The sequence below is a fragment of the Chinchilla lanigera genome, unplaced genomic scaffold (assembly GCF_000276665.1).
Source record: "Chinchilla lanigera isolate Chin_1 unplaced genomic scaffold, ChiLan1.0 scaffold00007, whole genome shotgun sequence".
NCBI classification, from domain to species: domain Eukaryota; kingdom Metazoa; phylum Chordata; class Mammalia; order Rodentia; family Chinchillidae; genus Chinchilla; species Chinchilla lanigera.
The window spans coordinates 22611767-22629154 of record NW_004955408.1 but is presented as its reverse complement, the minus strand read 5'-3'; the positions used below and the strand labels follow the sequence as shown (position 1 = coordinate 22629154).

Sequence of the window (17388 nt, the reverse complement as noted above, 5' to 3'; positions counted from 1 at the left end):
TTGATTAAATCAGTGGGGATTATGGTTTTGCCAAGAGTCTCAGTTACTTTTTTCTCACTGCTGAGACAAAACACTTGACATCTAAAGTTAAAGGGGCAAAGGTTTATTTAGCTCTCAGTTTGTTGAGGTTTCAGTCCATAGTCAGCTGGCTCCAAAGCAGGTGGCATGTCAGAGAGGCATTGTAGAGGAGAAATAGTTCATGTCAGACAGAAGGAAGCAAAGCAAGCAAGAGAGGAGGCTTACACTGTATCCAGGCTATGGGGATTAAAGTAGTGTCAACCTAACCAGTGGACTGATTTAGTAATCATCCACCCTTAGTTCTAGCATTATACTCTGTATCAATTACACACTCTAGATTCAACCACCTCTAAAAAAGCCCCCCCCCCATGTCCACATGAGGCTTTGTAGTAGGGGACATCTAGATACAAATCGTAACACCAAGTGACTCACAGAACCAGTCACCACGACAGTATTATAAATTTGCACTATATATTGGAACTTGGCAAATAGTTTCTGTAGAGGCCCAGATCATAAATATATTATTAATCTTTGCAGGCCAAGAGGCAAAATCCAGGTTGCTATATAAGTACTAGTAAAACCAGAGAAAAAAATCTGCCATAACCATAAAAAAAGTTTCATTATTATTGATAATATTTAAAATATACTAGTCACTGAATATATTCTTTTGTAACACAGATCTAATAATGACAAATAAATTTGAGAATGGATGAGATAATATTTTACTTTATTTGACTTAAAACTGAGTGTGCCCTACCATTAGAGTTCATTACAAGTGTTCGTCTGTTAACATTGATCTCTAGTGAAATTTTACGTTCACCTTAGAGAATATCGTCTCACACAGCTGGTACATAGGAGAGCCTTCTTTTGATTTCCTTTCAGCCGTTTCAATATATGGAAACTATTCTTAGCTCATGAGCCATCCAAACACATGTGGCAAGCCAGATTTGCCAAGAAAGCATAGAATGCCATCCTCTGCAACATGCAGCTGTATCGCCTTCATACATTATGGCCAGATGATCTCAAGTACAAAAGCTTTTCTTCTGTGGTCTCAAACTTACAAACAACTTCACGCTGACATTGCGGTAAAGTACTTTGTTGGAGGTGGGGTGTAGAAGGTGATATTAGACAACAAGAGAGGCTGACACTGAAAGAGAACAAAAGATGTTATTTCCTCATTCAGACTGTGACGTGATCTCAAATAGTAATCTGTTCCTTAAATCATGTTAAACCAACAAATTATTCACAGGTGTAAAAGAGTTGAAAAACTGCCTGTATTTGAAGAAGATGAAGTTTAGCAAGTTATTTTGACTGGAAGCTAATTGACCTCTTAGTGGGGCAGATTTTAATATAGAAATCTTTAAAGCTCATACTGACTAGGAGATGGTTTTTAAGGTTTTGAGACAGACATATTTAATTATAGTTAATTATTCCATGAAAAAATTGACAAGAGAGATACATAGTCAAATATAAAAACTAAAACCACCTTAAAAATTTATAACACAATTGGTCACATAGTTTTATTAAAGCAGCTTTTTCTAAGCCCCATTCTTTGAGCACTTGCTGCATGCTAGTCCCTGACTTAAGAATTTACCTTCATTGTCTCATTTCATCTTCAGAGCAGTCCTGTGAGGTATTTTGCGAATAAGTGAACTGAGGCCAAAGGGATGAGACCCCTTGCAGCCATCGACCATTGTGACTGACTAGGAATTGCATCCTTACCTTCCTACCTTCTTAGGGCAGGCGCTTGACTCACCGTAATCTTCCCTTTCACTACAAAGAGTGATTTCAAAACCAGCTGCTGAACCTGTTGTCCCCTCCATTCTGCTATCTTGTGAAGATTCTCATTTGAAACTTTGATTTGAGCTCCTCACCTCTCTCTTCTCCAGGTTATATCTGCAACTCTTATCCCCAACAGCTGTACTCCCCTTAATCTCCCAGAATAAGCCTGAAAAGGTAAACAGAGCAGACTTATGGTAACATGAGAGATTTTACTATCTTTGTGAAATCAGGGCATTTCACAGGAAGCAGCGAGACACAGCCTCAATGGCAGACTGAAGAAATCATTTCAGACTCATTTTGGAGAAAACAGAAACATCCTTCTCCAAGGCACAGCAGAAGGTGAGGCCTTAGAGGTTCACCCTTCTCAGAGTCAGATACTCAGGTCTGAGATTTGGCTGGAATTCCGCAGCATGGCTGTAAATGTTACAAAATATTAAAATATGTTCATATGAGTTGAAATAGCCAATGCCTCAAAGCCCCTGGAGCGCTCTCCATCCATTCCTGTCCTAGGAAGCCCACTGTGGGTACCACTCATGTTACTCAGCATCTGCCAGCTGTTCCTTCTAAGTCACAGGGGTGGCTCCTTCCCGCACATTCTCCTCCTCCCAGATACAGTGCACGTGGATCCAGGACAGGGAATGGTGTACTTGGCAACAGTACGGCCCATCATTATTCAATGCTAAGGGTCTCCTGGTTCACCCCTTACCAGTATCCCTCATGTTCTGCCTTTGAGAACTGCAGCTTCCATAGTGTTATTTTCTTGTTATGTCTAATAGTGACGGGAAAGAGCTCCTGTGAATATGCTCTGAACAATTCAGGTAGTCAGGAACTAAAAGTCCTATTCACCTACCATAAACTTACTAGAGAGGATTCTAGGTCCCCATCAGCACCACAAAAGGTTCTAGGAGATGAATGTGCAAAAGTCAGCTACACGAAAGGAACAATAATGACAAAGGCTGTATGTAGATAACTGGTCATTCATATAATTCTGCCTTAAGGGAATATTCTAATACCTAGAAGTGAATGGGGAGGAGGGTTAGGGAGGAGGGAAGGTCAAAAGCTTTTCTGCTTATCTAAGATTTACTTTATTCCATTAAATGTCAGCCTCAAACTTACTGCTAGTTAACACTCTACAGGGCTGCCGATGGGATCTATCTCAGCTCTAAGATGGTAAAGTCCTGATTAATGTCCCTCGATGCATCCTCCATATCCTCCAGGGTACTATTTAAGGTCCTAAGGACACCAACAAGCCCCTTATGAGGAGATTCTAGCCCCTCTGCAGCTTCATTTTCTGCCTTGTCTGCCCCTTCCTACACTACCACCTTCCCACGTTACACTCACAATAGCCCTCAGTCCTCACCAGACTGTGTGATGTGATGTCTCCTCAAAGTACCGCGAGTTCTCACATCTCTGTGTGCTCTCATCTTTCCTGCAACAAGAAATAACACCCTTTCCTCCCTAGGCTAACCCGTCCTAGGAAGACTTCCGAGGTGACCCCCGCCCTCCCACCTCCCCCTCCAGTGAGACAGCGCCCCCTGGTGCTTACAGTAGCCACTCTCTTGAGCTGTCTCATTTTCCTCTAACAGCCCACTCTGCTTGGAGGTTCCTGTAGCCCTTCCTGCCCAGCCGCTGAGGCTTATATGTGTGCACGATGACCTCAGTCTTGCTCCTTGTCGGTGTCTGATTGGCATTGACTGATTCTCCACTGTTAGACAGACTGGACAGAGACCAGCACTATCGTCCAAAAGCAAAACCTGAAGAACAATTTACGTGTCTTACAAGCATGTTTGCTTCTTGTGGTGTTTCATTTTTTATAAGAAAAGGTATTGCCAATAACTGACAACCAAGTGATTTCATCTAAACTCCTAGAGTCTGGCATCTAAATACATGGAGGGTCTGCATTTTCTGAAGGCAGAATCAAGGCAGTAATATCAGCAGCCATCCTTTGGCCAGAACATGCACTCTGGCTTACCACAGCCCCCAATACGTTTTTAGCCTGATGGAAAGGATATAGATATGAGGGGGTCATTACAGATATATCAGATTGAATGGGATGCACATACTAGAACAGTTTGTGTCACCCACTGCAAAAGGAGGGAAAGGAGCAGACACAAGAGTACAGAAATAGATCGGTCAGTAAATGTGATAGGAGACAGAGGTCATTCATTCTTTTTCTCTTTGTTTCAGCATCCCATGAGAGGTGGTATTATACGATGAGTGAGATGGATTCTGGGTTTAAATGTAAATTGCTTCAAATACTAGCTGTGTGATTTAGAGCAAGTAATTTTGCATTTCTGGCTTGAAGTTTCCATATCTTGAACATAGAGCTCTTCTGTGGCATCTACTCGGGTTAAGAAGACTGAATGAGCTAATATATAAAAGCACGTACAATATTAGTAGTTGACACACATAAACACGCAGCAAATGGTAAATAAAATGTGAAGTTGAGGCTGAGGAGGGGAAGCAGGTGTGGAAAGAGAAGTGAAAGCCATCCCAAAGAGCTGGAACACAAGCACTCATTGGCCATAATATTCAAGCGAAAGAGATAAGTTGATTGAATGGTTTTCTTCTGCCATTTTAAGCTATTCTAGTAGAGGCAAGAATTAGACCTAATGTACTCTGGCTGTGGGTTAGGATCACCTAGCAAAAGTCTACAATTTACCAACATCTCAAGTCCTCTCTCCTAATTCAGACTGAGTGACCAACCAATTTTTTAAAATATCCAGGCATATGTTGGTCAGTTTTCTACCACTGTAACAAATATTTGAGACAAATAAAATTTAAAAAGGGGCTGGGAATTTAGCTCAACGGCACAGCACCTGCTTGGCAAGTGCAAGGTCATGAGTTTGATTCCCAGTACCGGAAAAAAAAAACAAAAAATATAAAATAAAATAAAATAAAAAAGGGGCTGGGGATTTAGCTCAGCAACACAGTGCCTGCCTGGCAAGTGCGAGGTCATGAGTTTGATTTCCGGCACTGGAAAAAAACCAAAAAATAAAATAAAAAATGAGACAATCATCTTATAAAGAGAAAAGGTTTGTTTTGCCTCATAGTTTTGGAGGCTTCAGCTCATCAACATTTGGACCCTTTGCTTTTGAACCTGTAGCGAGTAAGCACATCATGGTGGGGAGCATGTGGTGGAACAAAGCTGCTCATTTCATGGCTCAGAACAAATCAGAGAAAGAGGAAGGGGCTGGGTCCTACTCTAACCTTCAAGGCCTGACCCATGATGACAGAAGACCTCCCAATAAGCCTCACCTTTTATTGGCCCCACCACCTCCCAATAGTGCCAAGCTGGGGACCAATCCTTTAATACATGGGCAATGAGAGACATTTAAGATCCAAACTATGTGTCATCAGGGGAGCAGAGAAGTACCACAGTAAGTTGGGTTTAACTAAGGACAGGAGGTTTTCCAGGGGAATTCAGAGGAAGAGGGATAAAGAGAAGGTTTAATTATAGATGGTAGAATCTAAGTTAGTTAGGGACAAAATCGAGGTCTTTTGTGATAGATGAAGAAAAATGGTAGTCACAGCTTAGAGGATCCATTGGAATAAAAAGAACCATTGAAGTGAGAGGTGCTTTGTGGACCAGAAATAGGAGAAATGGGTCATAATCATACCTTTATCCCAAGTGCCAGACATATGGTGAATCCTTGGATGTTCCACTGAAGAAGCAACACATAAATAAAGTAAGTAATTAAGTACTTTCTGAGAATTTTTTTTTTCTGATGAATCTTTCTAAGTCCAGTTCAGAGTGTTTTTTTGTTTTTTTTTTTCTAAAGATTACTATGCTGCTAGCTCAGGTCGAGATCAGAATCTACTCTGACTAATTTAAGTAGGCAGCTATTACAGGTATACCATTGATTCTGCCTTCAGTATTACAGAATATTAAGTAGATCACAGGATTGATGAGAAAGCTGAGGCAACAGCTTGGATTTCCAGAAATAAGTAACTGCTATAGCTACATTATAGAACCGAGCTTAACAATTGCTATGACTATCATGGTTGATGCCTTCATTCCAGGGCAAGTCAGCAAGACAAAGAGCAAAGGGAACCATCAAATAAAATTAGGGATATTCAACCCATAACTTTCAGTGTCCTAGATCAGTTTTCCCACTTTGGAGTGTTGTCCATAATGTACTATTCCTTCATTTGACTTTGTGTGACACTGTGTGTGTGTGTGTGTGTGTGTGTGTGTGTTTGTGTGTGTGTGTAAGGGGAGTCAAGTTTATCAGCTGAAGTAGCCTTGTTACTTTTTCCTTTATATAATAGTTTTCTAAAACTTTGTTTTTGCCTATTTCTATTCTGGAAATTTGGGGTAATGCTTACAAGGTTCCTTGTAAAAGAGTACTCCCTTCTGTCAGAGCAGCAAAGTACAGTCTTTAATAATAAGTAGTTTTGTTGTTAGTGACGGGGTGCTTGAGAGAGTTCTGAGACCTCTTATTTTTGTTTATTCAGTCTCTTGACAGCACATGGATTAGTCCAATTTTCATAAGTATAAGAAAGTACCTGAGGCACATTACTTTATAAGAGAAAGAGGCTCACTTAGCTCACAATTTTAGAGGCTGAAGGTCCAAACAGCAATGCTCAGCTTCTGACATGTGTCCCCCTTGGCCACATCACCGCATGGTGGGAATGTGTGCATCTGTGTAGTCTCTCTCCCACTCCTTATAAAGCCAGCAGGATTCGATCACAGGGCCTCCATGCTCATGATCTCATTTTATCTAATCACCCTCCAAATGCCCCACCTCCAAACACCTCGGTAGAATTGTTTCTAACATCTTAATACTATAAACATAAATTCTGAGATTTAATTTTGTAGGAGTTCGAGGAAGCAACCATATTCAAGATAGTACATTTCTCTTTGTTCCTTTCCCCTTTGTTTTCCAATCTGCAAACTGTCTCATTTGTTATGATGAAACTATTCTATTTTAAAATTAACTTTTTTACAACAGTTTTGGATTTACAGAAAAATTGAGAAGACAGTTTCCATCTACATGTACTTCCCCACAGGCATAGTTTTCCCTCTTCTTAAAATGTGCTAATAGTGTGGTACAGTTGTTACAATTAATGTGCCAGTACTGCTATATTACTATTTAGCCTGTAGTTTACATTAGGGATTCTTTTTTGTGTTGTGCGGTTCCCTGAGTTGTGACAAATGCATAATGTGCTGTATCCACCACTACACTATCACAAAGAATAGTTTCACTGCCTTAAAAATATGGAGCACCCTGAATAATGGAGTGCTTCACCCAGTCATCCCCAACTCACCTCACCCTCCAACTCCTGATCTTCCCCTTGAGTTTTGTCTTTTCTGGAACATCATTTACTTAGAATCATGCAGTATGTAGCAATTTCAGACAGCTTCTTTCCTTTAGCAATATACATTTAAGTTTCTTTCACGTCTTAACACAAGTTGGTAACTTTTATCAATGAATTATATTCCACTGTATGGTTATATCTACTTGTTTATTCACTAATTGAAGGATAGCTTGGTCATTTCTAAATTTTGGCAATAACGAATAAAGCTACTGTTCTGATTTACATCTAAAATGTCCCCCCAAAGTCTCATGTGTTTGAATGGTGATGGATCACAGAGACACTGTACTCAACAGTGAATTCATCGACTGATGGTTCAGAAGCTGAATGTGATTGGGGCCTGGCTGGAGGTGGACCGCTGGCAGCGTGACCTGCAAGTGTGTATTCTTGTCTGTGGCTTCTCTCTCTGCTTCCCAGCTGTCAGGGGTTACCTCTATTCTTATCTTTTTCTAAATCCCTCTTCCATGACAAATTTGGTTTTTATTAAAAATAAATTAAAAGGGCACTATTTTGCTTATAAAAATTATTCAGTTGCTTCCCATCAACTGCAGTGATTTTTCCAAATATATTCCTAGAGAACTCAAGACTCAATACAATTGCCTCAGTCTCTAAGTTTGAGGCAAAAGCTAGATGTGTTCCTCTACTAATCAATCCTCTTTAATCTTCAATTCAGCTGCTTAGTGAGCTTAAATATGTGTGCAAATTTTTGTCAAAAAGATTTCTAAAAGTTGCCAGATGTGGTGGCGCACACCTGTAATCCCAAGACTTGGGAGGCTGGGGCGGGAGGATCACTGTGAGTTTGAGGCCAGTCTGGGCTACATAGTGAGTTCAAAGGCATGTCGAACTGTACACATCCTGTCTCATAAAAAAACAATGAAACAACAAAAGATTTCCCCCCCAGAAAAACCTCTTCACCAAGTTGCTTTTAGGTATTCAGATTTAATTTATTATTATCATTATGCAAAACCCTCACACATCAAGTCACTGAGTCATTTGCTCAATGAGAAAGAGTTTCACACCTTTACTCTTTAGTTATTTCTTATACTTGTAATGCTATATTCTATGTCTTAGGAAAATTCTGAAACAAATTCATTTTAAAGATAACAAAAATCTGTAATGTCCACAGGCAGTTCCTCATTCTCCTTTCCATAATTATATATAGTACTTTGTACACACCATCACAACCCCACCACTCCTATTTTTTCATTATTTAATAATTTAGTTTGTTATTTTATTTGTACATGCTTGCAGTACATCTTGCATTCCGTGTGTGGAGTTGAGACCTGTTCATAGTATATTTTGATTCCCTTTTTCACTCCTCCCCATTCCCGCCCTCCTCCCTACCTCTTTTCTCTATCCCCTCCCCATCTGAGACTTACCTTGCTACTTCCTATTATCTACCTTTTAATTTGGTCTTTATATTTGTTTGATCTTGGACAAGTAACTGCTCTAGTGCATTGTTTTCCTCATCTTCAAAATGCAAGCAAATATAATACCTAGTTGACAGACGAGAGGGTTAAATGTAGTACTACATAAAAGGTTTTAGAAGAGTACCTGGCATACTATTTTATCAAATGTTAGGTATAACTATTACTAGTAATATTACCACTGCCACTACTTATCTACATGGGTCTATTAAAATATGAGCTCAAAAGGCTTATTTCTGTAAGCAGCAGATCGCTCATAGTAAGAATTCAATGTTGGAATTGATCTACATTCTCCAATATGGAGTATGAATATTCTCAGTTATTTAACATTGTCCTTATCCCTTCTTGGCCTTTTGGCTAAGATCAAGTGTATTTAATGTTATCCTCAGATTGAGATTATTTGTTCTTTCATGTCTTCAAGATTCTTCTTTTTATAAGAGATGTTATTTGATATGACTTTTAATTTCCTGATTATGCTTTTTGCAGCAAAGGAAAACAATTTAAGTCTATTATTTGATGTATTGAAATGTCAGAGGCAATTTTCTGTTACCTAAAGTTTCACTAGATCTATTTAACTGGTACAGATGACGGTTAATTTTATGTCAATTTGCCCCGGCCACAGTGCCCAAGTAGTGGTCAAATATTACTCTGGATATTTTTGTGAGGGTATCTGTGAATGAGATTAGCATTAAGATAAGTAGACTTTGAATAAAACAAGATTGCCCTTCCTAATATGGATGGACTTCAACAATCAGTTGATGTCCTACACTGTACAGAACAAAAGACTGATGTCCCCTGTGCCAGGACTTCTGTAATGAAGGACCTTTGGACTTCAAGCACTACACTGTCATCTCTCCCCTGGGTCTCTAGCCTGCTGACCCATGATGTAGATTTAGACTTGTCTCCAAAATCGTATGAGCTAACTGCTGAAAGTCTTTCTCTATGCATATCTATCTCTAGATAGATATCTCCATATAGCTCATATAAATATATATCACATATTTATATGAAAATTTATATGTTACATATAACTAAATTTATATCTCTAACATATATATAATTTATCTATAAACATATATCTTTTCATATATAAAATATGTATATAGTATATATATATTTTACATATTATATATATAAAAGCTCCTTCTGCTTATCTGGAGAATACTAATTCACCCACCTATAGAAAATGTACATGAAATTGATATAGATTCATCTATAATCACTTAAATTTAAAAAAACCTTTATTTGGAAATTTTACAATTAAATATATTTAAAAATATATATGTATATAACATAATTAGAGAAATCTAATTATATATGATATATAAATATACAGATACATAATTATACATTGGAAGATTAAGAATCTCTGCAGTTTTCCCCTCCTTTATTCTCTTTTGATAACATCCTATTTTTATAGAGTAAAAAAATACAAAGGGGAGAAATTATTGCATTTTTATTTTAAATTTTTTTTTTATATTCTTGACTCAAACTCTGAATCATGTATATGAATACAAAAGTGAGTACAGGTGCTTTAAACTTGGACAAAATCCTGCTACAATATACATTTTTAAACCAAATTACCTATTTTTACAACAGTGAAAAACTAAACAAGAAAGTACATACGAAAATATAATGATTAGAACGTTTTCTTTTTACATATATGGTTTCCAATGGAAGTTAAGTGTTCCCATCACTTTAAAAATCCAGATACAATGCAGCCAATAGACTTATATTAATTATAACATTATCTTCCATTAATAGTTTATTCACTGTGACTCTTTGAAGCTCCATGAAGGCTCATCAGCTAATCTCTTCAGGTCAGAATCACAACCATATTTTCAGCACTCAGTCAAAGAATAATGAAAACGCCAGGGCCCGGGAAAATGGGTAGGTGCCAGTAAGTTATGAGGAGGTGTCCTTCAGATAATGCCAACCTTAACTAAGCTTCACAGTGGCCTCTGCGCAAGCAGTAAAAGAGAAGTCTTTACTGCTGAGGGCACTGAGTCTCTGGAGCTGATTTGGAGGACACGTACAGAATAGGGTGTGATTTCTTACCAGGCTCCTTTTCCAACTTGCTTGCAGCTTCTTTCCCTTCTTTAGCTTCTGTCTGAAGCTGTGCTTCAGCAGTTAACCTACAGGCATCAAAGCATGCACTCTGAATTCAAATGAGGTTAAGAAAAACTAAAGAAGACACAAACCCTAGTAGGATGGGCCTCCACTAGGCATGGTGATATTTTAAAAAATGTATACAAGGAAAAAAAAATTATAGCTAAGGGCCAGGGACATAGCTCAGTGGCACAGTGCCTGCATGGCAAGCACGAGGTCCTGAGTTCAATTCCTAGTAAAAAAAAAAAAAAAAAAAAAATTATAGCTAATTCCAATATCATGAAGAATACTAAATGAATGCCTCTTTAAAAGAATTTTTATATCGATAGCTTAATTTTTAAAAATGTCTAACATATTTTTAAGGTTAGTAAAAAGGCCTGGCAAGTCCTACATTTAAAAATTACATATAGTAGGATACATACAACATAAAAATTAAAATGCTAGAGTAATATTTTAAAATTCACATGATACACAATAGGCTAAGCACAAGATAAAATTAACATGGAATCCTGGGCTGCATGAGTAGATTTCTATTTGTCTCACACAAAGGAAAAAAAACACCTCAAATTTACTTTTAACTAGCAGAATTAGGAAAGAAAATAAACAGTGGCCAAGACATTTAAAAAGAGTTGTGAAGGTTTTTTTTATAGCAAGAGTATCAATTAAATTTATAAAGCATGCAATAGTGAAATTCCCAATAAAACCAATCTTTATTGTTACAAAATTACTTCAGATTGTGTGTCTAAGTTAAGCATGCAGAAAACAAAAGGTTGGAAACATCTTAAGTTAGCAGAGGGACACACACACACACAAAACAGATAATTTGTGGCATTTTATTTGCTTTTGTTTAAACAGCAAGACAAAAATTTTCCAGTTAAGATTTGATCAAACAATTAGCTACATACATTTTTTCAAGTTAAAAAGAGCAGAAAAAGAAAGGCAACAGACATAGCAAGGGCTACAGTGATCAACTCTGGACACCCACTTTCAGAAATACACACATGCCAAGTGCACTTACACAAGTGCATCACATATAAACAAGCATAAACTGAGTTCATTTGAGGACAACTTGGAACCAAGTATACATGTCACATATCCATTTGAAGTTGTTTTCCTAAAATATCAACATTTTACTTATGTGACTTAGTGTTTATAACATCATGTAAAAATTCAAGGAAGGAAATGAGTCTTCCTTATAATTGTAACAACAGCTAATACTATTGTCTCATTATTGAGTACGATCGTTAGAAGCACTAAAGACTGAAAGAAAAATAAGACAAAACATACATGGAGGTCCTTTTACATGAAGTAGCTGTGTCTTATTTCAATCAAATGCACACTGCTCAAGTGTGATTTGTACCCCTCCCTCTAAGACTGATGTAGCCCTGGAACCAACTTAAACATCTCATTTTTGTGTCTTTCCAGGAAATGATCTAAGTTAGCTACTGACAGATCAATAGATGTAATTTTTCAGTGGCTAAACAGATTTATCTTAAATACACCTATGACTGCATCGCATACAGACATCCTTCACCTTTTCATAAAACGTTTGCCTTGTCTATTTTCCCGTCCTTGTTTTAATCTCACCCTTCATCCTGCTTTGCATCCAATACACGAGCTTCAGTTTCCTACTCCTCCCTCCACTCACTTTCTCTTACTTTCTTACTTTTATTGTATTTACTTTTAAAGGACAAAGCCCGCTAAACATTAATTCAGATACACATGTCTGACGCTTTCTTTTTTAGTCACTAGCTCAATTTTGCAAAAACTAGAGGCTTTGAAGTTTTAGAAAAATGAAAATAAATTAGCTTTGATACTAAAAAATGTCAAAATAGATATCAAAGCCCATTTCTGAAGGCTTGGTATAAACAACATCAAAAGCCATAAAAAATTTCACCTACATCTTCTGAGCAAAACATCTCATACTACTGGAAAGCACTCTAAGAAGATAAGTTAATTATTCTTTCATGGCTACTCTTGAACCAGGAGAAAAATAATAGTACATTTATTCAAAACAAAAAAATACTCAGAGCATTAGTCTATGATATTTCCATTTCATAAAACAAAAAAGTTTAACTTTTTAATACGATTCTCTTGTTCAGGAGTCTTTTCCCCTTGCAATCATTTTAGTCTTTCTTAAAGCTCTGGAAAAGTTGAAGGCAGGCAGATGAAACTGGAGAATTACACTGCATGCAACGCTAAGGAGATAGATGAAGAAGCAAACAGTATAGTTCATGCAGCGAGAGAGAAGAGGTGGAGAGGTCTGCCGGCTGCCCTGAAGAAAAGAGGACACTGACCTGGGAGAGCAGGGGGCATTTCCACTTCTTCCACATAAGGCCTCAGCATCAGCTGGATCATCTATGAGCCTGACACATTTCTTTTCTTTCTTTGGCTGCATATCCACTGGCAGATTTTTGCGAGGAGAGAAAGAGGCTGTGGGCGTGTTTACAGAAACTGGTTCTTCTAACTGCAAGTTGGTATCCTCTGCGTTGTTAGGACTGGACTGTGCCTCCACTTTCTGAGGTGGGAATCTAGAAACTTCGTCCCCGTCAGCACTGTTGGCACAGGAGTCTTTATGGACGGTTACATCCACAGGGAGCACCTCACGCCTCTTTTTGAGTACAGGCACTTCAGTTTTCTCTGAGAATAAAAACCATTTTAAAAAGTGGTCAATAAATAACAACAAAGCCACAATCAATTCAAGGAAGAACAAGCTATATATAAACTATTTTCCTTTTTCCCATTCTCTTAAAATTCACTCACCTTATGAAACACGGTGTTTCTTTTATCCTTTCTTTTGCACAGAGTCCACTTAGTTATACCTTTTAAAGTTCATTCAACCATAGACTTTTCCTTGGGAACCAATATATATAATTCTAGGAATGAACAGAACGTTCACTTCTAGTGTTTTCAAAAAAACTGTAAAGGGGAATGCTGCATAAGATCTCAGCCCAAATGGAGATAGAGGTGCAATGAGAGAGTCAAGGAGCCTGAGTTCAAGTCCTAGTACTATGCCAGCCATGGCTGCACTGTAATCCCAGCATTCTGGGAGGCTGAAGCAGTAGGATCTCAAATTTGAGCCCTGCCTGGGCAACCTATTGAGACCCTGTCTCAAAATAAAAAATAAAGGGCTAAGGATGTAGTTCAGTGCGAAGGCCCTGAGTGTTTAACTTTCCTGCACTTAACATGGGAATTATAAGCACCCACTTCATGCACGGTGGTGCGTTGTAAGGATTAAATGAAAATAACATGTCTTACTTTGAATATTGGTAATTTGTGACAGTCAGCCCCACCTACAGAATATATTCAGAATCTGACTACTTCTGTAACACACATCTTCCCTGTCCCAACCATATCATGTTCCACCGCAGACACTGTGACTGCCTTTCATCCTCGAGGCCTAACATCATCCTAACTTCCGTGTAAGTCACTGAATTAAATGCTGACACACCCCCTCGCCCCAGTGTGTCTTCATTTTCAAAATCAAAATGCTAATAGAGCACTTGAGAGGCTGAGGCAGGAAGATCACTGTGAGTTCGAGGTCAGCCTGGGCTACAGAGTGAGTTCATGGCCAGCCTGAACTATATAGGGAGACCCAGTCTCAAAAAACAACAACAAAAAGCTATTGGAATCCACAGAACCATGGTAGGAAAAGGGGTTGGTGTTCTTGCTCCACACTGTTGCTTTCAGGTCATTACTTCCCTTTCCTCTTGCATGGCTTCTTTGAAATCCACATCTTCTGAATTTACTACCCAATCCCCTGTCTCTTTGCTATGTTCTGTTCAACAGACCTTTGAAATTTGTCAGAAAATTCTTAATCAGAGGAGCTCGCTGGAATCAGCAAAGAGAAAGAAGAGATAAGAGAAGGCATTTGAGACTGTATAACATTCCTACCGCTCACAACTTCCCCGCTGCTGATGAGAATCCCTACAGTTCACTGGGACAACAATGAAGAGAGTTGGGTGTGAGAACAGGGCAGGAAGAAAAACTGGCTGAGAATCTTTAACCTAAAAATGTGTTAACGACAGTATTTTAGGAGGGAGGGGAAGGAACAGCCACACTTACAGATGTTTTTCTATTTGGCCTTTTAGTTTTAAATGCACATATAGTAAAATTCACCCTTTGTAGTATATGAGATGCAGAGGTTGTATGGTTGGGATACTTTCTAACTCAGAAGTGATACTGGTTAGATGTTTCCTAAAGTTTTCCCTTAAAAACAGAATTCTTGAGAAAGGGTGAAGCATGATGGTGAAGTAGGAATCTCCAAAGATTATTCCTCTGCAGAAAGATCCACTTGAAGAATTACGTGCACACAGAAATACAGGACAAGAGCCTCACAGGAGCTTAGAAAACCAGGACACTTAAGAGAGATTGCAAAGACACTTTTAAACTGCAAAGATGAACAAAACTGAGGCTACACAAGGGGGAGAGTTTGTCCAACTCCAACTCCCCTGATCCTAGCTGCTATAGTATCCCGCACATAAAGTCTCCCGAACTCAGTCTACACTCGGGAAAGTGAGTTGGAGGCACACATTTGGCTTCCACATTATCCTAAGTGTCTCTGGGGGAGTCTCGCTCCTGCACAGCCCTATAGGGAGCACTAAAAGTATCACTGGTACTGTTCACCGGAGGCCTGACAGGGACAGGGAAGAACAGAGCAAAGGGCAATGAGCACAGAGAACTCGATAGTGTGCTTTCCATTCCTGCCACAGGAGACCTTGCTCCAGACAGGCTCTTCAGGAGTGCAATGTCGCCAGAAGCATGGGCCACAGATCCTTTGGCTCTGAGTGCCTGGACTGCTCTCCCACATGGCTCAGTGTCCTTTCTGAATCTCCTGTGAGGCCATACAGCTTAGACACTGCGCCAGCAGTGGAGCCATCACAGGATAAAATTAGTATCTAACCTGCGCTCAGGGTGCCCTCTTATGCTGAAACAGAATATAACAGTCTGTTCAAAATTTCTAAACAAGGGGCTGGGGATTTAGCTCAGTGGCAAAAGCGCCTGCCTGGCAAGCGCAAAGTCATGAGTTCGGTTCCCGGTACCGGAGAAAAACCAAAAAACCAAAAAAACCAAAAAAAAAAAAAAAAAAAAAAAAAAAAAAAAAAAAAAAAAAAAAAACAAAATTTCTAAACAAGCCCACCAAAACAAAACAGTCACAGACTTACACTGCAAAGAATCGGGTAAATACTCTCATCAGTGTGTGGACAGAGGCGCACGTCTACAAGGACTGAAAGAGCCAAGGAGAGACGGTCTTACCAAGTGGAAAAACATGGTGCCGATGGCGGACAGACACGAAAATGAAGGATTTGGCACAGAAGTTTTAAATAGCTGTTTTAAGAAAACTCAACCTAAACAAAGCACAGAAAACTAATTCAGAAATGTATCAGAGACATGTAAGAGACTCAAACAATTATAATAAAAAATATTGGAACAAAAATTCAATAAAAATAAGAACTACAACAGAGAACATTAACATCAAAACAATCAAGCAGGAGAATCAGTGAGCTTAAAGATGGGCTGCTTAAAAATAGTCATAGGAGAAAAAACATAAAAAGCATGAGAAAGAATAAAGAAAACTTAGATCTATGAAACAACACTAAAAGAGCCAATCTATGTCACTGGTTTTCAAGAGCATTTAGAGAATGAAAAAAGGGTAAGAAGTTTATTCAAAGAAATAATAGCAGAAAACTTTACAACTTCCTAAACCTGATAAAGATATAAATAACTATGAGAAGTTTAAAGGTCACAAGTCAGATTCAACTCAAATAAGATAACTCCAAGACACTGTAATCAAAGCCACAAACATCAAGGGCAAAGAGAGGATCCTGAAAGCACCAGGAGAGAACAGGGAAACAACAGTGGCAGCAGAGCTATCAGCAGCAAACCCACAAATTATATACGCAATGTGCTAAAGGGAAAAAGAAAAAATCAGCCAGCTGAAACCACTCTGTCCACCAAAGCTATTCTTTTGACGTGAAGGACAGACATCCCCAGACAAAAAGCTGAAGAAATTCACTGCAACCAGACCTGTCTTACAAGAAATGCTAAAGAAAGTTTTCTAAACAAAACAGATAGGATACTAATGTGTGACATGAAAAAATGTGAAGATATAAAACCCATAGGTAAAAGTAAATAGGCAGATAAATTCAGAATTCTCTAACATGGTAATAAGGATGTAAATCATATCCTTAGTAGGAAGTTTAACAACTAAATCCGTTAAGATATAGGCATTATAATAAGATGAAAAATTTGACATCAAAAACTCCAAGATTTTTAAGCTTCAAGATTTTTTATTATACTTATTTTAGCCTCTTAAAATACAGATATGAACTAGATGGAAAGATTTTTTTTATTTTTTGCATCAAAATCAAGTTCTTACATTCAAAATAACCTGCTGTAAGATATTCTCTGTAAGTCACTTGGTAAATGCAACACAAAAACCTTAAACAGATATAATAAAAATAAGTGGAATCAAAACACACTAATATGGAAAAATTCTGTAACTGCAAAGAAAGACAGTAAGAAAGACCAAAGACCCAGAAATCAACAAGAAGTAACTATGTGGCAGTTCCAAGTTCTTAGCTATTAATAATTACCTTGAACACAAAGGGGTTAAATTCTCTAATTAAAAGACACAAAGTCGCTGCATGGATTAAGAAGAAAAACCCCAAGTGCTGACTCTATACTGGCACAAGAGACTTCATCTCAAAGGACATGAATAGACTAAAAGTGA

At 38.2% G+C, this 17388-nt stretch overlaps 1 protein-coding gene across 3 annotated transcripts in view; it reads right to left on the bottom strand.

Annotated features, from left to right (window-relative positions):
* Positions 1–9986: 9986 nt before the first annotated feature.
* The window catches only part of Spdl1 (spindle apparatus coiled-coil protein 1), a 28695-nt gene continuing 21293 nt past the window's right edge, over positions 9987–17388 (bottom strand). For all 3 annotated transcript variants that reach the window (XM_005376308.2, XM_005376307.2, XM_005376306.2), the window contains 2 exons: positions 12953–13295; positions 9987–10681 (listed from right to left, as the gene is read on the bottom strand). In XM_005376308.2, the coding sequence (XP_005376365.1) occupies positions 10534–10681; positions 12953–13295 (491 nt within the window). In that variant the 3' untranslated portion in view covers positions 9987–10533. The remainder of the gene's footprint in view (positions 10682–12952; positions 13296–17388) is intronic.